The sequence below is a fragment of the Lingula anatina genome, chromosome 7 (assembly GCF_051362555.1).
Source record: "Lingula anatina isolate TDL-2025a chromosome 7, LinAna3.0, whole genome shotgun sequence".
Classification (NCBI taxonomy): Eukaryota; Metazoa; Brachiopoda; class Lingulata; order Lingulida; family Lingulidae; genus Lingula; species Lingula anatina.
Window position 1 is genome coordinate 307704 of NC_141773.1, and position 24621 is coordinate 332324.

The 24621-nt window shown below is 37.3% G+C and overlaps 1 protein-coding gene across 8 annotated transcripts in view; it reads left to right on the forward strand.

The window, feature by feature from the left end:
- The window catches only part of LOC106162586 (uncharacterized), a 110088-nt gene that overhangs the window by 76401 nt on the left and 9066 nt on the right, over positions 1-24621 (forward strand). For 7 of the 8 annotated variants that reach the window (XM_087017878.1, XM_087017879.1, XM_087017883.1 and 4 more), the window contains 11 exons: positions 6380-6555; positions 7164-7260; positions 13691-13796; positions 14413-14594; positions 18307-18457; positions 18703-18836; positions 18956-19071; positions 19315-19468; positions 19700-19811; positions 20093-20265; positions 24083-24163. In XM_087017878.1, the coding sequence (XP_086874004.1) occupies positions 6380-6555; positions 7164-7260; positions 13691-13796; positions 14413-14594; positions 18307-18457; positions 18703-18836; positions 18956-19071; positions 19315-19468; positions 19700-19811; positions 20093-20265; positions 24083-24163 (1482 nt within the window). Of the gene's footprint in view, positions 1-3472; positions 3645-6379; positions 6556-7163; positions 7261-13690; positions 13797-14412; positions 14595-18306; positions 18458-18702; positions 18837-18955; positions 19072-19314; positions 19469-19699; positions 19812-20092; positions 20266-24082; positions 24164-24621 lie in introns of those variants that run through there. The other variant, XM_087017880.1, reaches the window with a different exon arrangement.

Genomic DNA, 24621 nt, shown 5'->3' on the forward strand with positions numbered 1-24621 from the left:
GCTAGTTTCGGGATATTTTACAGTCTGGTTTTTAGTGCAGTTATAAAAGTAAAAATGATATGTTAATTTCTTTATACTTCTCAATATAGACATATATATATTACTGTGTAATTAACAAATTTGTGCATAAACATTTGTTAAAAATATAGTAATTTGGTATCTCTCTCTCTCTCTCTCTCTCTCTCTCTCTCTCTCTCTCTCTCTCTCTCTCTCTCTCTCATCACTTAAAGTTTCTGCATACATCAGCAGTTATGAAGGACCAAAATATAAAAAGATATCTGTCACTTTGCAAATTTATTTGATTAGTTTTTTCTTTCATTCATTTTATCATATATTTATTTGGACCCAAAAGTTGACAATTTTCCTATTTCTCCATGCTGTTAGTTGCCAATACATTCCCTTGAGGTATATTGATGACGATAATTGCGTTAAGCAAGAGCAGGTCTTGTTCTTAGTCTTAACAAGCCAAGACTGGGCATGAAAAGGCCTCGGGAGAGGTGGTAGCAAACCTTTCATAACGGGAGGGGAGAGAGATCTCATATCTAGGAGGCCAGGAAGACACCCTGCGCCTCATTGGCTGAGACAAAGGCTATGTTAACTGGTCGATATCTGACCAGCCCATAAAGAATTCTCACGTTTTAAGTTACGTATATGACTCGTCTTTTTTCCTTCACTCCTGGTTGGTCTTTGAGTCGGGTCTGTAGGGACATAAGAGAGAAACCAGTCATCTCAGTTGGGAGAGACCTCAGCACCCTGTATACACAGCAGATGTGAACTATTTCATTAGCACTTTTATAAAAGTTCCTAGAAATTTGCTTTCCTCAGAAAATGCAGCCTAGGGTTTTAATGTGCCAGAGGTGGAGTGACTTCCTGTAAGATTCATTATCAGGATTTGTACCAAGTTTTCATTCATCTACCAGTTTTCTGTGCTGAGAGCAGAGGAAATAATTGGGAAGATTGCAGTTAACACCAGGAAGGTGCACGACAAGGTGGAAGTATTGACCGGTTAACTGGCTCACCAGTTAATGAAGTCTTCTAGATGTAATTTGACGGGTTATTGAGTAGTGCATTCAGCTCTCAGCCTATGGTGTGAGCTACGACACACATTTCAATGGATAATTACTGCTCATTCTATCCAAATTTGATCACAACACTTGCTTAATTGGAATATAGCGTGCACTGGGGAGACCAGACAGAGCGAGAAAGGAGTAGATGGGGTTGCCCTGTATTGGTGTACGTGAATAGTAAACTAACTAAACATGGGGTTTTGTATTTTAAATCTTCCTATTTTTTGTAAGCCTTTAAAAAGACTGTTGAGTTCATTCTTCAAGTAAAATGAAGCTACAAAGAAAATTTGCTATATTTGACTTCAGTCAGTTGCTATAAGGTGATAAAGTGTGTTCATCAGATCTTTGTTTAAAATCCATGAGAATTTTTATCAGGAAATGCTAAATTATGGCTGCGTAATTGGTAAATTTTTCTTGTCTTCACACCCTATCCCAGTAAAGTACCACTTAAATATTTAGGTGAAATACTGGAAAAAGTGCTTAATTGCAGGATTTCATGAAAACCTCTCTTGCCAGTTCAGTGTAGGTATATGTAGTGCAGATATTGATTGAGGGAGTTACACAGACATAATATGGCATTTGCCTGCCCCAGTCTCTCCAATACTAAACCTGTTATACTGTATTAGAAGGAGAACTTACAATTTTCCCATTATTAGTTGTTTAATCTGGTGCAGCTTTATGAATAATTTGGTTTTTATTATCGACAAAAAGAAAATTAAATTTGGAAAATGTTTAATTCTTAAAAACCTTAATTTTTTGTCAATGACTGTCATTTGGAAAGCAATTACTTGTCACAGTGTTTCTTTGTAATTTGTAATTTATTTAATATGAACTAAATCCAAAAGCAAGGTAAACACTGGTGATCTAGTGCAAGATGCCTTTAAAGTTTTTGGTTTTTTTCTTTAAAGAAACACGCTCCATTTACAGGTAATCTAAATTAAGGATTAAGTTGAGCAGTGTTCATCCATTGACTTTTCAACTGGAAGTAAAGATAAGTCATCACTGTAATTACTGCAAAGCAGCCATTGGCAAATATATTTGTCAGCAAAAATGGTGTGAAAAAAGCCAATTGATTTCCCAGAATTTTCCCAATAGGTCACTATGGGATAACCTTAGGTGGAATTAGGGAAAACTTGGTGGAAAAGCTGCTGTATTTAGAACTCGCTAATAAAAGCAGATTTTGGCAGCTTACAGTTTAATGCTTAAATAAATTTTTGCAGCCATAGTTTGTGAGTTGCAAATGTGATATTGTCCAAAAGAAAAAAGGCAGAGAAAATATATTTTAGACTTTTTGAAAGTTACAGTTTTCTAAGTGATTAAAAATTGAAAACAAAAAAAGAACAGGATAATAAAGGACTGATCCTCTTTTGTTGTGTTAGTATAAGATTAGGTAAGCTTCCATGTGATTATCTCTTCTCCTCTTATTCATCGTCAAATATTATTGTAAGTTTGCATGCTGATTTTTACTGTATTGTGTATCTTTTCATTTTTCCTACCAGGCAAATAAGTGATTGGAATAATTAGTCTGCAACCTCAAAACTCTGAACTTGCTGATCGCTGTTTTGAAATAAGAAGAGAACGGTGTCGGTGCTGCCCCCTGATGGTAGTGTGCTGCAGGGGGGGGGGGGGTCGTAATTGGCTAATTGACGTGTGAGGACGGCAAGGTTTTAATCATTTAGGATTTCCAGTATTTTGGAGAGGTGATGTGCTGACAGGAATTGACTGGCACGCATGGAAAGTGCTCCTGGGATTGAATGCACTTAATGTTGGGGTTCTTGCTGAACCGTGTGTTCACCTTCACTCGGTCATGTCTGGCAAACTAACAAAGAAAACCATGAAGACTTAATACAGTTAAGGTCTCTTAGGAGACAATTCTGCACTATGTTGGACTGAAAATGTGGTTATTTCATCAGTCCAGTATAAAGACCAATACCAAGTCTTCACTAACTTCTTGTCCATTTAAACATCACCATTCACTTTATTGTTGATAAACTGGGCTAGAGCACATAGAATAAAAACAGAAAAAGTGAAAAAACTTTGATGCAGTTGGCCAGATCATTTGACTATTTGGCACAGTTTGTATCGTCCTAGTACCAAGTATGACCATGGATAGAAAAGATCCCCAATTTGGTATTGATCAACTGAAGGCAAATAACATTCATGGCATTGTTGCTTTCGGCAACATTAATTGACCATTGGTTTCGTGTAGTTTTCAAATTTTTCAAACATTCATTGTGGAAAAATAGTCACAGTTGGGAATAAGAAATTCTTGCCAGTGTCGTAACAATCAGGATAAAAATACCTATAGAAGATAGACCATGTGGAGACACAGCAGTGATTGGAAGGAGGAAATACTGCCATAGTTTGGATCACAATCTCCTTATTTGTCTTGCTCTGTCTATCAAGTTAGTGGTTAACGGTTAAGACAGTGAAGATATATATATTTATATACCTAAGAACACTGACATAGCAGCATGGCGTATCCCAAGACAGTAATGGCGTGGCTGTTCTGCTTTCTTATCGTCATGGAGACAATATCTGGGCCAGCCGCCTTACTGCAGTCAGATATATTCAGAGGTATGTTCATAGGCTGACGGTTTTCCAGGTAATTTTATTGGTGGATGGCAGTAACAATTAGTTCTTTATTTCTTACCATAGCAATTGAAGAAGAATTTCTTTTTCAGACGAGTTAAATTTTGAGTAAGAAATTTAATGTACCCACTGGATATATGTGTGTGTATGTATATGGAAACGTACATGTTTGCGTATGTGAGTGGAAATATAACGCTTGTGTACATGTATGAATATTGTAAATGTATCTAAAGGTTGACCTGCTGTTTTATGAATAACTATTTTAAACACAGAATCTTGTTTCCCTGTATATTATGACTCTGTTTATGGAGAGTGGCTGGTGAGAGGGCACAGCGGGGGTGGGGAGGGGGGGGGGTCCTCACCTCCACCCCACCATACTATTAAAAATGTCTCATATGTAGAAATTTTAACAAAGTTCAAGCTTAAACATTTTCTTTAGTGATCACAGGTTTGGGACGCCCTGTTCGTTCCCTGTTTTTGTACATGTGTCTCTCTTTGTACATAATTTGATTAAAGATATTAATGGTTTAACTGCACTTGGGTGAGGGAACTGCAAATTTGACTGTCTATTAAATAATCAATTCAGTTCCAAGCTCAGATGACTAGTGTAAAGAAAATAGAATGTAATGTTTGTGACAACATTTTCCCATGGAAACAAAGTATACTTCTTTCCTGAATTAGTGTATTTGATGAGAATCCCAATGAAGCCAGGAGATGTTTCATTCTTGGAAGAAGTCTTTGTTATCCATTCCATAGCTAAACTGATACAGAAAGCCACTTGATATGAATAGTGGAAATTTAGTTAAATCAAACACTGTGCCCTGTTCTGTTATGATGGTTACTGTGTCAATTTAAAGATGATATTATCCCCGTACGAGTAATAAAAAGAAGGGTTATTGATCGCTGTACACCATATGGGACCTCCTGTCCATCTGGAACTGACAGTGAAGTTATTGAATTTGTCCTTTTTTCCATTTTTGTAAGAACCAAAGAAGGCATTTTCATTAAGTTTAACTTCATTTCCTGTATGTGGATGATGATATTTTTGTGTGGGTTGGTTCTTTGGAGATGTTGTAATAGAACTCGTCTTTTAAACGGCCGGGCCACTGTGGAAATATCTGTCAAAATAATCATTTTTAGGTGTCTGTATCTTAAGTTTAGAGGTTAAGATATTGGATTTATGTTTCAAATGGCACATGAATGCTGAGTCAAATGAAATTGTCCTCCCCATCTTCTCCCCTTCTCTCTCTCTCTCTCTCTCTCTCTCTCTCTCTCCCTTTGTCTCTCACTCTCACTCTCTCTCTCTCTCCAGATTAATAACATTAGGAAGAGAACTTTCAAAGGAAAACCTCACAGTGCTTTATTCCCTGTCCTCTTCACCCAAGAAATCAAATTTGCTCTTAGGCCTAGCAATACAGCCTCCCCAATGAATATATAACCAAGAATTTCTGAACTGAAAAAAATAAGGTGGAAGATAATGTAATTACTTAGAATTGATAGAGGTCGGATACGTATACAATTGATTACAGGGCTTGTCGCTCTATCAGTGGACAGTTCAGATGGCTTATAATCAGAAATAACTACCAAGATATAATTTTAGTATTAGAAAGTAAATAATCAATATCAAGTGAAACAGAGAATGATTTTTAAAAAGTTCAGTTGAAGGAATAAAAATACAGAACATAACAACTTTAATGTTAGTTGTTAGCAGTAAAGAGTGCTTTTAGCAATTTTTTCTGACTTTTTGTTTCACAAGGTGGATTCTTACAGATAACCCCACCCCCAACCCCCCAACTCCACCCTCACCCCCTTCTTCCCACTATTCAAGACTCCACATACAATGTAATAATATTATGCCTGTGTTCTTTGTATTACAGCTCCAACTTAGGAATAGCTTATCTCATCAAAGAATGAGGTACAGGAGCTAAAGAACTACTGAAACTCTTTGTCTTTTCAGGTACTGCCCTAGCACTGGTCATATTAGCCAGTGTTCTGAGCATTACGAAGTTATAGCTTGTGTTTGTTTCAGCACACAGTACTTTAGATCTATATTACGGGAAAAGGAGTTTCTCTGATGGGTCCATTTACAGAATGTCAGTATTGAATATCTGATAATAAGAACAAGTTTTGTGATGGTATCGTTCTTGGAAAGGACACCACAAGGAGAAGTTCTACTGATAAGAAAAATTGGCAAAGTGTTGGTTTCTATCAGATATATATATGTGGTGTGGCCATGCTGAAGATTTCCCATTGTTCACCTGACTGAGAATTTGGGAATTCTTAGAATGGGTTGCATTTCAGGTCTTTTCATTTTTTTTCCATTCAAGGTCATTAAGCTTGGACTTTTCATGTTTCCCCCCCCCCCCCCCCCTCTGGTCCCCCTCCCTGTGCTTTCCTCCACTCTTTTGTGCCTGCCAGATACATTTGTGTTTACTTAAGTTCAATCTTGCATGGTTTTTATTTAACTCCTACAAAATATCAGATAAATATTTTACCTAAATTTTTCAGATTTAGTAAATTACCTTAGATATTTACAATTAGTTTATTATGTTAATGTGAGCCAAGAAATAAAGACATTTAATTGAATTGAATTGAGAACTTCAAAAAGAAGTAAGGCTTTATATCACTTTGCCTTTAAAATCTATTTAAGATAATAAAACATTAAATCTACTACTGGATCTTACATTGAAATTAAAATGTCCAATGTATTCTGTCCACAGATCCTCCACGTATCACCAACAGTTCCACACCAACCCTCATTCACAAGCGCGGAGACAGCGCCTCCTTGTTCTGTGAGGCATCAGGGATGCCGACGCCCACCGTGTCCTGGACCAAGAATGGCGAACCTCTCATGGACAGCGTGGGCAGGAAGACTGTGGACGGCAACAGAATAGAGGTGGGTCCTCAGCAAGATACACATATCCTGCTTTTATATGTTTTTAAGTTTCTTCCATTTACCACTTGATATATTGATTAGATAATAAGCAGTTATCACAGTCTTTAATTATTCTGAAATACTGTGGTTTATAATTCAATAAAATTAGACACAGGACTACACCATGATGATGAGATGTGACAACACCATTGTGACTATCTCAGCAGTCATCTCAACTAACACATTGAGTTCTTTGATCTGAAGAATACTTTATGTCTCAACCAGCACATTGCTACAGGATCTCAACTAGCACAATGTGAAAAGGAAATAGTTTATACTACATACTATTGGACTATGTTAGTCTTTGTAGTCAGTGACTTTAAACACTTTCAGTAGACTGTAAATTCTTAATTTTGGAAAAACATCAAGGTGTTTCACAAAAAGATGTAACTTTTAGGCTAAGCTAAGACTGTTCTACTCAGAAAGATGTCAGTAGTAAAGGGACATTTAGCTTTTAAATAAAAATAGTAGTCTGTGACTCTAACAAGATTAATAAAAGCCTGATATCCATCATAAGTTTTGTAATAAAACTAGTGCCCCTGTCGTTCACTTGATATATCTGGTTTCAGATTGTAGATTTACACCATGAAGATGGCGGGGTGTATGTGTGCACCTTCACCAACTCTATCAGTCAGGTCAGCCAGAGTATCAAGCTGGTCGTAGAAGGTAAGTGGCCTGGAGACTGTTTGTTTGTTTTTATTAATGGTAAACATTTATTACAAGTAATTAATTATAAACTCTGATACACTAATATGATCTGCTGTACAACATGGCAGGCCAGATACTCTCCCACTTCAGATATCTGACAGAGATAATCGAAACAGGAGACATAATTAGTTTAAGACATAATCAGTTTAAGAGAGAAATAAACTGCAGTATTTTCCATGTTTTTGCACTGATGAACATGATAATACATGAGGAGCTGATTAATTAAAGCCAGCTACAGCAGGTGGGGAATCTTGTACCCAGTTTGTAATCAGTTGTATTCTGGATTGAGATTGTGTCTGGAATTTCTGGACAAAGACATTTTCTGTAACACACAAGGGCACACTTCAATTTTAGAAATTAGGCTATGCTGTGTGTGAATATGGCTGTATTCCCTAGTCTCACTAGATTACTGTCAGATAATCCGGCTTAAATGTCCTTCCCGCCTACTACAAGCTGTAAGGGGGTAATTAACTTTCGTGTCCGCTCGGCTGACAGCTATTTAGCGTGAACCCTCAGGGAGTTAGGTCGATCTAAAGTAGATCAATCTAATCTCTGGAAATGGGGTCTATGTTTCAATGCAAGTTTAAATAAATTTACCGTATGGTCATACAGAGTGAAAAGATAAATGGAGCCTTAAATGTGTGTGAGAACATAATATGTCTTAGTCAAATGTTGCTGTTGTCGCCATAAATGAAGCTGGAAATGTTCTTTTGCTTTTTGAGTGTAAATTTTGTATCAGTTTGGGTAACAATTTGGTGGCAGTATCGAGGTTAAGAAACATAACACCTCAGTTCTCAAACGCTTTGACTATTAGTTAGAAACTTCCTGGTGACTGTCTTGTAAACTGTTTTTGTCCATTTCGTTTGATGATTCTATAATTTCAGTATTCCCTGATTGACATATCCATGTTGCTGTTTGTCGTCTGCTGTATAGAATCATCCATTGTGGGACTAGATTCTTTGCCAAGTAAAAGAGGTGGGGATGGGGGGGGGGGGGGGGGTGGAGAGGGGATATCTGTAGAACTGAACATGTAAGCTAATGGTTGTTGTGGAGCTTTCTATATTTCATCACTGGATGGTAAGAACATAGAGACATCTCAGTGATAGTACAAACAGGCCAGATTGTCCCAGGGGAGACATTTGTTGTGTTAATTGAATTGCTCCCAATGCACAGGATACTTTATTACAGCCTGTAATGAGGTATATGGAGAAATCAGGCTTCAGCAAGCAGCACATTGGCTCTGCAGTCTCTGCCTTTAGTTTTTGGGAAATTTATCCATTCCGTGGAACCCAGAGATCGTTTCATTCATACAAGGCATGAACACAAAAAATTCATTTTCAACATTAAAATATCCAATATATGTATTTTTTAGACATTGCACAAATAATCCATTCATTGATGAACAGTTAACAAACCCCAGCTTAATTTTGTAAGGCCCATATTTCACACAGACCACGAATCCCAAGAATCGCCAGGAATTGAGAAATTTCAGGATTCGTGAGGATTCGTGAGATTTTGCCAATTTTCTGGTCTAATTCGACATGCTCACGGTTCAGTTACGATACAGGTACGATAAGGTTACGAATATTCGTGGGATTCGGCTGGAATCGTGAGATTTTGCCAATTTTCTGGTCTAATTCGACACGCTCTACGATTCAGTTACGATACAGGTGCGATAGTGTTACGAATATTCGTGGGATTCGGCTGGAATCGCACGAATATTGTCAAGAAATTCACTACGATTTTTTGGAATCGGGAGTTCGTGGCAAAAACTTTGAACAGCTTAAATATTTTGCCACGAATTCTCGATTCATCAAGAATTGCAAGAACTGACTACGATTATATACGAATCTGTTAAGAACTTCACGAACTGATTACGATTCAACCACGAATCCTGAAATTTTCAATTCCTGGCGATTCGTGGGATTCGTGGTCTGTGTGAAATAGGGGCATCAAAGTTTTTGCCACCAATCCCTGTTGGTCATGAAGTGCAAGAACTGACTACGAATATATACGAATCTGTTAAGAACTTCACGAGCTGATTACGATTCAACCACGAATCGTGAAATTTGTCAATTCCTGGCCATTCGTGGGATTCGTGGTCTGTGTGAAATAGGGGCATAACAGAGACATTGCCTTTCATGGCAAGGAAATCTTATACTTGAAAGACGTGCTGGTTTTGACATTATGGAATGGGGTATTGATTTCATTTGCACCTTATTCTGTATATGTATTTTTATGTAAGGCAAATGCAGCCATTGCTTTGAATTTACTTCAGACATGTTCTCATCAGGATCATCTTAAACTTAAGAGAGGCCAATTCATTTCTTGGACATGTTCTCAACCAGATCAACTAAAACCTGAAAGGCACTAATTCAAATCCTCTTTATTTAGTATTACTCACAATTTACTACTTAAAAAATATAATATATACTTAATTATTTATTTATTAAATATGTATTTATTTTGAAGTTTGTAAACTATCATGGCAGTCTGTTTACTGTTTATGTTGACATTGATGTGAACCTGTCCAGTGGTGTACCAGATAGCATGGACTCAGATGGCAAACTCTCTCAGGATAAAACTGTTACAAAAAATTGATCAAAATGAATCCAGACATTTCTAAGAAATGCAACCATCAGTAGATGAGAGTATTTATTGTGTTTGTATCAGAGTAAATAAGGCAGTGTAATTATATGGTGTTTTTACATCTGTTTTTTTAAAAGAGTATAATCAGCATGGCCAGCTGAGAAAGTCCCAGGTGAACAGGGAGATCCCCTGATACTTCTAGAAAATGTTCTTAACATGAAAACCATGAACAGGAAAGCATTAAGAAGTGACCACAAAGAGACATTACTACAAATACAGGCCTCATGAACGATGATTGGTTTGAATTGGTTATTCAGCATTCATGATCACAAACCTGAAAAATATGCACTTAAAATGACCTAATACAAACAAACAATTGTCATTATAAATTGGAAACAAAAGTGTTGACTTAATAGTATAGCCTAGTTTCTTTTTTAACTTTAAAGACACAAGAAGGGAGGGAGGGAGGGTATGCCAGCTCACTGGGCATGAAACATGATAAAGAGGACACCAAAGTAAAACTACATATTATCAGGATAATTGTGTGCAATGGTGGAAAATGGATTCTAAATGCCAAGCTAGACTGTTCTGTTAATATGGTACAGCTGAGGACAGAGCTATCACTCTAAGAAAATTGTATCCTTGATTTCATTATCTCTTGCAGAATTTACTCACAGTAGACTTTTGAACTAGCTTGATACACCTCTAGTAAAACCTGGTGTGTTTGTGCACTTTCACATGCATCGGTTAGAGTGTGCTTTTGTCTTTGAGGGAGTGTGAGTGTATATGTGTGTGTGTGTGTCTTTGTGTGTGTGTGGGCGCGCGCAAGGATACATTTTCTTATGCAACTAAACTAGTGCCTTGTCTTGTTGGTCTTGTCTTGGAGAGAGCCAGGTTTGCAGCATTTTGTTCAAATGTGTAAACGTTCCTCCTCGGAGTGTGGGGTTCTGTGGAGTCTCTCAGTTGTTAAGGATTCCATTTAAATTCTGCTGAGACTTGTCTAGCTGGTAACAATGTTAGGGTGGTTGATGGTTTAGGAAATAGAAGGAAGACTACTGGGTGATTGGTGATCTTCTATTTGTTTAGAGCACCTGTTAAGTTCACTTGTACTCTCTTAAGGGGGATTTGGTGTTGCTGAGAAAGTTTGGTAGATTTTTTACAGAAAGTGATTGATTAATTCAGTATACATTTAAGGGCTCATTTCAAATATGTCACACAAAAATAAAATCTTTCAGTTAAGGTGCCTTCTTAAAGATGCTTTTCCATATTTGATTAATTGGATCTTTGATTGATTCTTTGATGCACCTGTCCAATAATTCATCCTTTCATTTCTTCATTCATTAGTGCATTTATCTATTCATGGAAATTTAAAGTAATTTCATCCTAGAAGATAATAAAAGGTGCAAATTAGGTGTCAAGGAAGAGTTAATGCACTCCTACAAACTTTCTGAATGTCAGTAATGGATAAAGAATAAAGTCCTACTGAAAAGAGAGGAGTTAATTTCCTGTAAGTGTGCAGCCTCCCAGCCCAATTGTTCAACTTAGCAAATACATTGGATTCGACAGCTGAATCAATGAGGGAAAGATGGATGCTTTCTGCTTGGTACGGTACTTATTCACTTGATTTGAACAAAATGGATTAATTCTTTCGGGGTGATCATATATTGCATGTAATGCCTTAGAAAGATGATTTAGTATTTCCAAAAAATAAAGATCTTGGATCATGACAAAATTTTTATTTAGTGAGTAAAAAATTAGCAACGCTTGAAAGGAAAAGTTGGGGGCTTTGAAATCCATGAGTATTTACCGTACTTCTGTTTCTCCACTGTCAGAGAGAGTGTGAGCATTGATTTCACCACTGCTAGTGGACACCAGGTGTCAGTGAGGATGGGGGTGGTGGTGACCGCCAATGTTTTCTCTGTAACCTTCTTCTTAACACAACTGTCCAGTGAAGCTTGGATTTTTAATAGAACATGTAATGTGACCATTATGTCCATGAAACAGTTCAGACAAGGTATAGTGAGATTTTTATTGTTATTATATTATATTTTTAGTAGTAGTATTGTTTATCTATGCATTGTTAGTGTGATTTTGGGAAATACAGATTAACATAGGAACAGAGGGAATGAGAATAGAGAAAGAGACAGACAGACTGACTAAGAATCTTCATCAGACAAACTGTAATAATGAAACTAGTCTCTCTCTCTCTCTCTCTTTCATTAGTTTACTAATTTTGTGTCAGTTCAAACCCTTTTACATTATATTTTAGAAGTACAAATGATATATGCTTATTAAGAGAGATTCCTGTTGAAAGATTTAATACAAATATAGAAGTAGATAATTTATTTTCTTTTTTTCACACACATTCACTTTTGCTCACTGGAGATGTTTTTATGTCCCAGATCCTATTGTACTAACTGTGGATCGATCTATCTCCATGGGGATTCTCACTAAATTGCTATCAACTTAAGTAGCTTAGATGTCTGTCATGCCTACTGAAGCTGCTAGGGGATTATTAATGATTGTTTGGCAGCTTCAGTAGGCATGTCAGACATCTAAGCCACTTAAGCTTAAAGCAATTTAGCAAGAAATCCCTCAGAGAGGATCGATCCTGTTAGATCAATCTAGGTATGGGAACCCAGTCTAAGATCTACTCACAGTGTGATAAACAGATAAGTCTTTTTCAACACAGAATTAATACATTCAAGCCAGCATGCTATTGAATGGTATTTTAATAAAAACTGTGGTATATTTTTTAGTGTCAGATTCACAAATAGACTAATTTAGATAAGACCCTGTCACAGTAATATAAGTCATTACTCACATCTCCTCATAATACATTTCAACCATTACTGATAACGACTTATGTTAAAACGAAAGTCTATTTTGGAAAATCTTTAGGATTCATCTGTGTTTTACCTTTTATCATACACAGTGTGGGATAGTCACATTGTCTCAGTTTGTGGGACAAACATGTGAATTGACAGATTTCTTTGCAGTCTTTGATTATTCCTGTCTATCACTGGGTGTAGCTGAGAAACTGGCTGAGAACAGTGGGATCTATTTGGTCTAATTTTACATTTGCTTATTAGCTTTCATGTTTGAGACTCCTCACATATCTCACATGACAGAAAAGAAAGTTGCAAGTGCTTGCAAAGAAAGTTATTAAAATTTTCTTATACTTTGAGAAGTTAATTAAAAATCAAAAGCGGTGAGAGATCAAGTGGGAGATTGAAATACGTTAGAACTATGAGTTACTTTGGCATTTGAATCCCAGAGAAATCCAACTCCTCCACTGGTGAATTCAGTTCAGATAGTTCCAGTCCAGGTTGCCATGACAACAAGAGTTAGCTGAAAAGTCCAGTCTAAGAAGCAGTAGTAGGATGTTTCAGACAATTGATCTTGACATTTTGTTGAAGTCCCAGTTGCCATTCATCCTCCTCTCCATTAACTATGGCCCTGGTTGTGTTATTGATGCCCGCGTGTACCCCTGGGGTGTTGGAAAGTACAGAAGAATTGAGATGGATTCTATTGGAATAAAGTAGAAAAGCACTTGTAGCATTTTTTCTGCATTAGAATTTATTGAATATATTGTGTAAATATCAGCTGAGAAATAGATGCAAGTACTGTATCAGAGAGCACTGCCCCCTCACCATAGGGCCCTTACCCTGTCAACTTAATTCTTATATGCTTCAGGGTTTAAAGGTACAAAGTACATGCTTTTTTTCATGTAAAAAAATGCCCATGGTTATAACAACATAATCCTCACGCATTCAAGATATATTTCTATCTATTCTAGGCAGTGCATTCATTATGACGCCTCCTGAGAATACCACAGTAAGGGAGTTCCAGAAGGTGAAGCTGAACTGCCAGGCTGAGGGATACCCTGAAAATATCACCTACAGGTGAGTCTTCCATAGCAACATCACCTACAAATAGGCCTTTCCTAGCAACATCACCTACAGGTGAGTCTTCCCTAGCAATGTCACCTACAGGTGAGTCTTCCCTAGCAACCTACAAATAGGCCTTTCCTAGCAACATCACCTACAGGTGAGTCTTCCCTAGCAATATCACCTACAGGTGAGTCTTCCCTAGCAACATCACCTACAGTTAAGTCTTCCCTAGCTACCTACAGGTGAGTCTTCCCTAGCAAAATCACCTACAAATAGGCCTTTCCTAGCAACATTACCTACAGGTGAGTCTTCCCTAACAAAATCACCTACAAATAGGCCTTTCCTAGCAACATTACCTACAGGTGAGTCTTCCATAGCAGTGTCACCTACAGGTGATTCTCCTCGTTTCCAAGGTACTTGTATAATCACTAGCTTTTCTGTATTCTACTCAATGCCAGGAGGAGGTGTATTCATCTTATAATGTGACTGCATTCAGAGAGTTAGTTGGAACCACCTGCAATGATAGTTTAATTGTAAATGCACCCATAAACAAAAAAGGAGTGTATGAAATTGCTTCTGCTAAATGAACATTAAGCATTATTATTTAATTATATCATATATCTTTCAGATGGTACAGAGACAATGTGGATGTAAAGTTACACCCAAAGTTCATGGAGCGTGGTGAAATTCAAATTGATGGCCGTTTGGTCATTAGTAATGTTCTCCGCACAGACTCAGGATGGTACAGGTGTCGACCCACTAACGGCATTGGCATGGCCCCAGAGGCTAAGGCGTATCTCAACGTGACCTGTAAGTAGGCTAAGGCATATCTCAACGTGACCTGTAAGTAGGCTAAGGTATATCTCAGTGTGACCTGTAAGTAGGCAAAGGTATATCTCAATGTGACCTGTAAGTAGGCTAAGGTATATCTCAATGTGACCTGTAAGTAGGCTAGCCTGTTCACAACTGTACTATTTCTTTTATTGTACCACCAGCGTAGGCGCTGGCGGTACACATGGTTTTAGTCCCGACCCGTATGTCATCCGCCATGTCATCGTAACCGCTTCTCCTCCTAGACCACAAGGGCCTGCATACCCATCTCTTGGATTTAGGTCACCTATAATCTCAACTCGTTCCACGTAAAATTTGGGCTTTGTCGGTATTGGGGTCTAGGTGTGGCGCTCATTGCAATGCACCCTTGTCCAAAAATGGCAAAATTAAATGCTAATTATCTACCCTACGGAAGGAATTATGGGAAAAATTTCTACAGACGGCTTTCTAAAAGTCATATGTGTAGATTTCAAATATGCCCTTGGATTTGACCTTTGACCTTTATTTCAAGGTCAAACGGGCCAAAATTTTCAAAAAAAATGAAATTTTTTACGAAAAAAAAATTATTTGCGCTGTTATTCAGACACTACACAGACTTAACCAATAATATTATTTGAAAGTGTTACCCTTCGGGTCATCTTTCATCTCCGTGAATTTGGGGTCAATCGGTGCATTTTCACGGGAGTAGCGGCCATAAGATACCGAAACTGAAAACTGTCTCTAATTCGGGAACCGTTTATGCTAGAGACCTATTCTTTTTTGCATTTTGTAGAGCATGTAAAGCCCAACACTGGAGGTGGTATTCCATACAGTTTTCGAGTTACGCTGTATCAAAAAGTACATATTGGTGGTGAAAGCAAAATGTGCAGTACGGTAATGGATAATAAATTTTGAACCCCGGGAAAATAAAACATAAGGCTTGGCGAGGCAGACAACTTCTGGTCAGAAATGACATTATTTCATGAAATTTGAACATCTGGAACTTCTGAGCACCTCCCATTTCAAGAATTTCAACCCAAATGACCTTTTCTTTATTTTAATTAATTTTTTCTGTACGAAATTTATGGCACATTATTGTAACTCCAAAATTATAACATTTAGTCCCTTATATCTCCAAAACTGGCAGAGATAGGTCCGTAGTTACTATTGAAGTTGAATAGGAAGTCATATAGTGGCAATCTAAATGTGACCTTGAAATTGACCTTTGGCCTACTTTTCACTATGAACTGAACTTTGCAAATGTTTGTTCCCTTATATCTCCAAAAGTGGCAGAGATATGTCCATAGTTACTATTAAAGTTGAATAGGAAGTCACATACTGGCAATTTAACAGTGACCTTAAAATTGACCTTTGACCTACTTTTACCAATGAATTGAACTTTGCGAGTTTTTGTTCTCTTTTATCTCCAAAACTGGCAGAGATAGGTCCATAGTTACTATTGAACTTGAATAGGAAGTCACATATTGGCAATCTAAATGTGACCTTGAAATTGACCTTTGACCTACTTTTCACCATGAATTGAACTTTGCAAATTTTAGTTCCCTTTTATCTCCAAAACTGGCAGAGATAGGTCCATAGTTACTATTGAACTTGAATGGGAAGTCATATAGTGGCAATCTAAATGTGACCTTAAAATTGACCTTTGACCTACTTTTAACTATGAACTGAACTTTGCAAATTTTTGTTTCCTTATATCTCCAAAAGTGGCAGAGATAGGTCCATAGTTACTATTAAAGTTGAATAGGAAGTCACATACTGGCAATTTAACAGTGACCTTAAAATTGACCTTTGACCTACTTTTCACCATGAATTGAACTTTGCAAATTTTCATTCCCATTTAACTCCAAAACTGACAGAGATAGGTCCATAGTTACTATTGAACTTGAATAGGAAGTCATATACTGGCAATCTAAGTGTGACCTTGAAATTGAACTTTGACCTACTTTTTACTATGAACTGAATTTTGCAAATTTTCGTTCTCCTTTATCTCCAAAACTGACAGAGATAGGTCCATAGTTACTATTGAACTTAAATAGGAAGTAATACACTAGCAATCTGTGACCTTGAAATTGACCTTTGACCTACTTTTTATGATGAACTGCTTTTTGCATGTTTTCTGGCCTTTAAATCTGCAAAATTGGCAAAGAAATGCCCATGGTTGCTATTGAACTTGAATAGAAATTCATATACTATGATATTGAAATTGACCTTTGACCTACTTTTTCACCATGAACTGAGCCTTGCATATTTTCTTGCCTCTCATATCTTTAAAACTAGCAGAGATGTGCCCATTGTTTCCCCTAGGTTTTCTCTTTTGACAGCATATATGCACCACTTACAACACATTTCAAGGTAAACCAATAGGCCTTTTGTCTAGAGAATACAGGAGTGATCAAGGGTAGGAAAATGCAAGTCAATTCGAAAATCTGCTTGATTGTACCATTTTTAGTTATATTTTTTTGCATATTTTGAGAACTCTTGTTGATTGCATTTTATAGAGCTTGTCAAGCACAAGACTGGTGAGGATGTCCCTTTTTGGAGGGGGGGGGTTCCATACAAATGCGCTTACTCCAGCTGGTGGTACAATATCCGGAGGCGGTATCGCCTCTCTGATCCTCTAGTTGAATATATAGTTACAAACTTGCCTTTTGATACAAAAAAATAAAACTGCTATGTTCTCCAAATGTTTCTCTAGACAGACTGTTGCAATGATAAATTGTAGGGGAAAACAAAACAAAGTTCTTGTAGCAATAGTGAATTTTTTTTCGTCAACATTGGCATAGCCCCTTCTCTCCTAAGGTTCTGCCAGATGGCGCTGTATGATGGAGAGTTATGGGAATAGGGGCATTAGTTAATTCTTTTCTGTTTATTGTGGAGAGAGGGAATTTCTTGTACTTATATCTTATGGGATTACAGGACAAATGCACTGTGATTTCTTCCATGACGGCTTTACAGGAAATGTAATTAGACCTAAAAATAGAGCCCATGTCTTTTGTACGTACAGCGGTGATGATTCTTCATTCATGTGAAGGTCTGTTACCTCAGGATTAATGGCTATTGGCTGTCTGCATCCGACGCATAAGATGAGGAACCCAGCCAATGTTGACATTCTCATTTATCTGCTTATGCCTTGTAAGAATTGGGCTTGGGTACATCTCTCTCAGCTCACATCAATTTATGGAATTATATCCAAAAGCTGATAATGTTTTGATTTGGCTTTTACTTTTTTAATTTTTTAAAAATAGGTTCAAAAATTGACAATGATTGAATGGGAAATAATTATTGGACTTAAATAGAATTCAGAGGTGATCTAAGTCATCTTGTTTTCAGCAAAACTCTGTATTTGTTCTCTTAATGTCAAATCTCTGTGTGCTATAAGTAAACTGATCATTGTCACCATCATGGTGGTGGCACTTATTGTCAGCCATTGACTTGATACCCCACTAAACTAAGGGACCATTCCCACAGATATTTGGTTCGATCTATCTTCCTGGGGAGTCTCACTAAATTGCTATCAACTTAACCAGCTTAAATGTCTGTTACGCCTAGTTAAGCCCCAGGGAGTAAGACTGATCCAGTTGGATCATTCTAGACATGGGAAGCCAGACTTAGATTTACACAAGATATAGCTGAAGATAGATTCCCCTGTGGTAATATCATGAGCTGATTTTATCAATTTTACTTCTCTCAGATCCACCAGAGGTGTTGCCAGTGGAACGCAATGTATATTTTCCCAAAGGCATGACGGACTACCTGCCGTGCCCCATAGATGCCAACCCACCTGTCTACACTGTCACCTGGACCAAGAATAACCAGCTGGTGGATTTGTCTAGCAATGGCAGGTGTGTGTGTGTGTGTGTGTGTGTATGTGTGTGTGTAGGTGTGTGTGTGTGTTGTGTGTGAGAGAGAGAGAGAGAGAGAGAGAGAGGAAAGGAAGGGGTGAGAGAAATGAGAGAGAAAAAGAAGGAAAGGAGAGACAGGGGGGGCAGAGGGGGTGGAGAGAGAAAGAAGAGAGAGGGAGCTTTTGGCCATCCCTCTAATAATAAAGAGATATAAGATGTTCACAATCGATGTGTTGTATTTCTAGGATTGGTCTGGGTCAGGACTGGTCACTGGTGTTCACTGACATCAGGAGTGAGGACACGGGAGCCTACACATGTACTCCTTATAATGACAATGGCATGGGAAGGAGCTCAGATCTGATGCAGGTGGTAGTAAGAGGTATGTATCCTACATCATTATACACAATATTTTTAAGACATCTTCATCCTTCAGTTTTTACTTGATTATTATCACTGATTGTGGTGACATGTTCTCATGTTATGTATTCCGTCTTGTAGATCCCCCCTACTTCACAATGAGGCCCAATCCTTACTATCAGAGGATGCCAGGAGAGTCTGTCACGTTCCCGTGTGCGGCATCAGGGACACCATTGCCTGTCATATCCTGGAGAAAGGTAAGCACGACCATTTGGAGAAGTGAAGTGGATAGTGTGCTAATGTAGCATATTCCATTAACTATCATTATTCCATTAGCTTTTTTTAAAACCTAGGCTTGTGTCTGGAGTAATATAAGCCTGTGCAGAAATTGCACATTTTTAATAGATGGGACATTTCCATGTGAAGGTAACATAAGTCTTAAAGGGAATAATGTCCTTTTCATGTCCATTACAAAATTTTTTCATTTTTTTTCCCCCCAGCCGGATTCCTATGTCCCTGATGACAGCAGAGTGAGTAGGGATCGCCATAATCTGACCATATCTCAGCTGCAGAAGTCAGACCATGGGAAATATGAGTGTGTGGCCAAAAATGCTGTCACCACTGTGATAACTAGCACGCTGCTCATTATTGAAAGTAAGGGTCACACACAGGCTTCTTACTCACGATTTTCTGTTTTGTTTTAAGATATTATGTCTTTTATAAGGTGGACACTGATGAATCTTATCATATTTTTGGAATAATAATTCATGACATTTTGATAATCAAAAGTAAATTTGTTTATCAGAGGTTTGTGGTCAGTTTAACCTTGGGTTAACTGTTAAATTAGTACTAAATATATCTTTATCAATGGTATATTACTTCCAGTGACTACACCACATGCTCCATATAATGTTACCGTGACAACGACCCAGTTCTCTGCTAAGATAGATTGGAAGCCAGCATATGATGGTGGATACCCACAGCGTTATGTGATATGGTACCTGCAGATTACCAGAACTCATTTTGTAAACTTTTAGCTTTTTAACCTTGATCCCATCACCCTCTCAGCTGTGTATTAGTTTTGATGAGCGAATAAAGTTTTTTTTTTTTTTTATTTATTTAGGTATAGGTGCTTATTATTCATTAACTTAAAAAAGCAGTTTGAATTCTGAGCTTACTTGACTTTAAGAAAATATGAACTTACCTGACTTTAAGAAAACACTTCAGAATAATTTGAATGCAATGAATATTTCAATTGGTTCATTTGTTTTACCCCAGGTTCAAGAGGGAAAATGACCAGGGCTGGCAGACAATCAGCGTTCTTCCTCTTGAAGCCACAAGTTTTACAATTCACAAGTTGGTCCCAGATTCAGCCTATGAGTTCATGGTGATGTCTCGGAACCAACTGGGTAACGGACTCTCTAGCAATAAAGTCTTAGCCAGAACCAAAGGTGAGGAAAATAAGCAACATGGCACATTCTGTGCTTGCAAAAATTGTCATTTTTGTAAAAGAAATTTGCATACTTTCAAATTGCAGGCCAATAGACTTTGTTTTCATATACTTATTGCTTTTTATTGGGTCCAGAAAATGGAAATATGATATTAAAAGAATACTTCAAGACACTAACCTAACTGGGAGTTTCAGGTAACAATTACAGAAGGATCACCACTTCAGCTCCTCTTGCCTGGAATCTGAAGTTCCGTACTAACATCCCTCCACTTCCTTCCTCCTTTCGGTTGCCATTGCCTTCCAAGAACGGTCGCCCTGGAAACAGAGGCGGCCGCAAACCCGACAGGAAAAGGACCCGAGGCCGCGCCAGACCCTCCACGTCCAGATCTGACCACTCTGGTAGATCCATTTTCTCTGGCACACATTTCTTGATGTTGTTATTGTCATTGCTACTGCTGTTATTGTATTGGTGCTGCACCTGCTGCTGTCGCTGCACCTGCTGATCAGCACAGATTGTTGAGTTCTCAGAGGATTTTGCCGTTGTTGATGGTTCCTTACGTATGTGGTTTCTAAGAATTCATAACAGTATGCTAGCACTTTGTTTGTGACAACAGGCCAAATATTTCTTAATATTGTTTGTTTCTAGAGAAGACATAAAAAAATTACTGGATAGAATGATAAACATGATATTTTATCCCTCCTATGGATGATTTAATCATAACACTCAGCATTTGTTCACTTATTCTGTTATTGGATTATATCAACCAACACATTCAAGCTGTCACACCTAACGCATTTACCATGTCACACCTAACACATTTATTACCTCACACATAACACATTTACCATGTCACACCTAACACATTTATTACCTCACACATAACACATTTCCCATATCACACCTAACCCAAGTTACACCTAACACTTTCAGCTGTATTATTTTTCTACAATTTCTGTCAATGTTCTTTTTAAGCTTGATTTATTGGCCTTGTTAAAGAAGTAAAAATAATTGTTTTGTGTCCAGGTCAACTTATGACCATGTTGTATCCCAGTCCCAAAGTTTTGTCCAGGTTCTCTTGCTTTTTTCATATGCACAGTGGTCATGTGGTAGAACACAGCTGGCTGCATTTTGAGGCACTTCTAAGACTGCCCAATTTCTATTGATATGTAATTGTTCCCCTGCAGTATTAGTGCATGTTTTACTAGCTGAAATGATATCAGGATTAAATGAACACTTTCAGTTCAATTTAATGTTGGCCTTTGTGGATTGGTGATATAACTGTCTAGAAATATGTCTGAAAGATCTAAGGGGATCAAATGAGATAAAATGCTCTCTGCTAAAGATAATTTTTGAGGGATGATTTGTTTAGTCTCTGATATTAGACATTCCGAACATATTTTTGACTTATCTAAACCATTACCTCTATTATTTTATTATGCTCATTTGCTAGCATTTCTTGCGAAGAAAAAGGAGCATGTCCATCATTTAAATCTTTTCAGGTTTTCTCTTTCTTTCCAAGCATTAGGAAGCATTTCTGACATATGACATCTTAATACATATTAATCTTTCAGTGTGCAGCACATACAGAAGATATAGCTGCTACCACAGGCTGTTGACTATTTCTTTATAACACCCCTTCTTTATATTTTTCTCCTTTCTCCCTTTTTATCCCTCAAAGCTACCAATACTTTTCACCATATTTTATCAATTTCATCATCCTGTAATTGGTGTGTGAGGACACTCTCTTTTCATATCTTATTTTATGGAACTGCATGTATATTTTCTTTTTCTATTTTCAAAAAAATATTTTGTTTAATTGCTGTAGATTTTTTATCAGCATCAAAACCAGAATAGGTACAAAGCAACTGGAAAAATTTTTATTTGATATAGTTATATTTGCTTAACATAGTGTGACAAATCATTGTTGATGATTTTAATCTGATCACCAACATGGGAAACTGGAAAAAAAATCCTGCCATGAAATATAGATGTGAAAAAAAGAGTGTCCAAAATGTATAACATATTTCTTTATTTTCCCCTCTAACAAATAGCACTAAGCCCAAATAGTATTTGGAAAACAAGATACGACCATGGCTTATTTCTGTTTTCTCTCTTGTAAAAGCCGTCAGAGGGAGCACTACGCCATCAAGCAGCTGGGTTCCTACAACAACAAGCACGGCTTCCACACTGACAGAGGGTACTTTCCCTTACTGTTTGCATGTTGATGGATTTATTTTGTTCACATACTTTTTTTATAAGAATCAATGTCATGTGACCTGATATGCAAATTGCCTGATCACGTGACTGGCAATTTGACTTATCCCAAGGCTTACCATTTTATAGACCTACAATGCTGGGATCATTTTGTACAATCAGTGCATTATGGGAATAGGCACTTCTGCTTGTTAAATTTATTCTCTTAATAACTGGTATACTGTTGGCATAATTTATTCAGAAGCCTTTATAAAAATCAAATTGCTGAAATTTACTTGTGGAATTGGAATTTATCATGCATAGCTATGGGAGAGTCAACTAGCTGTTATTTTGAAGTTTCCATACTTTTTTCTTTTGAAATTTAAATGAATTCAGTGGATGACTTTTCCCAAAATGCAGCATTCCCCACTATGGTGTAGGAAATGGTCAAGTGCTTTGTGACTGTTACATGTACATGTATGGGGTACGGCTGTGAATAAACTTGTTCACAAAAGCATGTCAAAGCATATTGGTAATACACTTATATTTGTGAAGCATGTTGTGTAAGTTTACTGCTGGTCTTTCTTTTATATCAATTATGGATGAAATTCATGTTTGTTCAATATCTTCTGTTACAGATCAACCAATTTGTTGATGTTTTTGTGGTTTAGATTACTTCAAAAAATCACTGTTGAGCTGCAAATGGATCTGCAGACTAACAGTTCTGCAACTCAAATATGGCTGACTTTCTTGAAAGCTTGTCACATAATCCCCTAATACACACTAAATAGATTCCCAGCAGGAATTACATGACAAGTGTTTTAGTGGGTCGGCCATATTTGATCCATGGATCTGTTAGTCTCCAAATCAACTTCTGTAGTGTAAGTGGCCTAAATGGATATTTTCCCAGTGGCATTGAAATGGAATTATGTTGTGTATGTGCATGCATGTACTTTGTGTGTGTGTGTGTGTGAGAGAGAGAGAGACAGCAGTATGATTTTTCTGTTTTATGTGCTATAAAAGAGAAGAAGGTAAAGTTGGCAGAGTTAGCTTTATGAGGGTTGGTTTTTTTCACCTATCTCCCTCATACTTGTAGACCTATCATGCTGTGTTACGTATATACACAGATCTCAGATATAGGGGACTTTCACAAGGACAACGGGCCTTTGGGGAAAGGCCTTTTGCTACCATGGAATGTTCTGTATTGGATGTTATGACTACAAACCCCCACTACATGTATTTTGTTTTCAACTCCCATACTTAGAACGATTGGTTCTGCGGGTTTGTTCCCCTCTTGTTATGTCATTTAGTAGCTTACATACACATTTGCTACGTTTTTACATATACTTTTATTTGTCATTACCTGGCATGCATTGAATTTGTTTTGAAAATGTATGATTTAGAATGAAAAGGGTTTAAGGTTTTGTTGCCAACAGAAATGTGTTTAAGTTTCTCATCCTTTTATTTCTGTTTTATTGCATATAATTTATCTCAGTTAATTTCCTACACTGTGACTTGACATATTTCTTAAACAGTTTTATCAAGATCATTTACTTTTCCATGGTTAGTACTTAGTTAAAGTTGCTATAATTTTGTTAGCATGAGTTTTATTCCGTATTTGCAGGCTATGATGGTTCTTTGCCTATCACACCTCCTACCAACTCCATGGGCCAGACCTACTTCCCTCGTATTGAGAGTCCACAAGGTAGGAGTGTACATGTAGAGGTGCACAAAGGCTAAGTTGAGCAACTTGTAAATATCTGTACATATAGCTGTCACCTGCATCTGTCCCTGTCGTCCAAAACCCTATTTTGGACACTTAGTTGAGCGAGTTTTCTGTCCTGAAATGACCAGCCCTCATTGTATATATCAGAACTCATCCACACAATAGGAATGTTCCAATCTTAAGAAATGATGACTTTAAAAATTCAGAGTATATAAAATTCACATTCCCTATTTAAAATAATTGAGCCATTACCATATAATTGTGCACCTGTATGTATGCAGGAGTGTTAGCGCACATACATACCTGTGATATTAAGCAAAACACTCGTACCATTGCAAAACAGGATTTCAGTCCTTTTTACCCGAATTATCCACAGATCTCTTCAGACGCCTAAATGATGCTTTTTTTTGTGTAAAAGAATGGAATATGATTTCTAT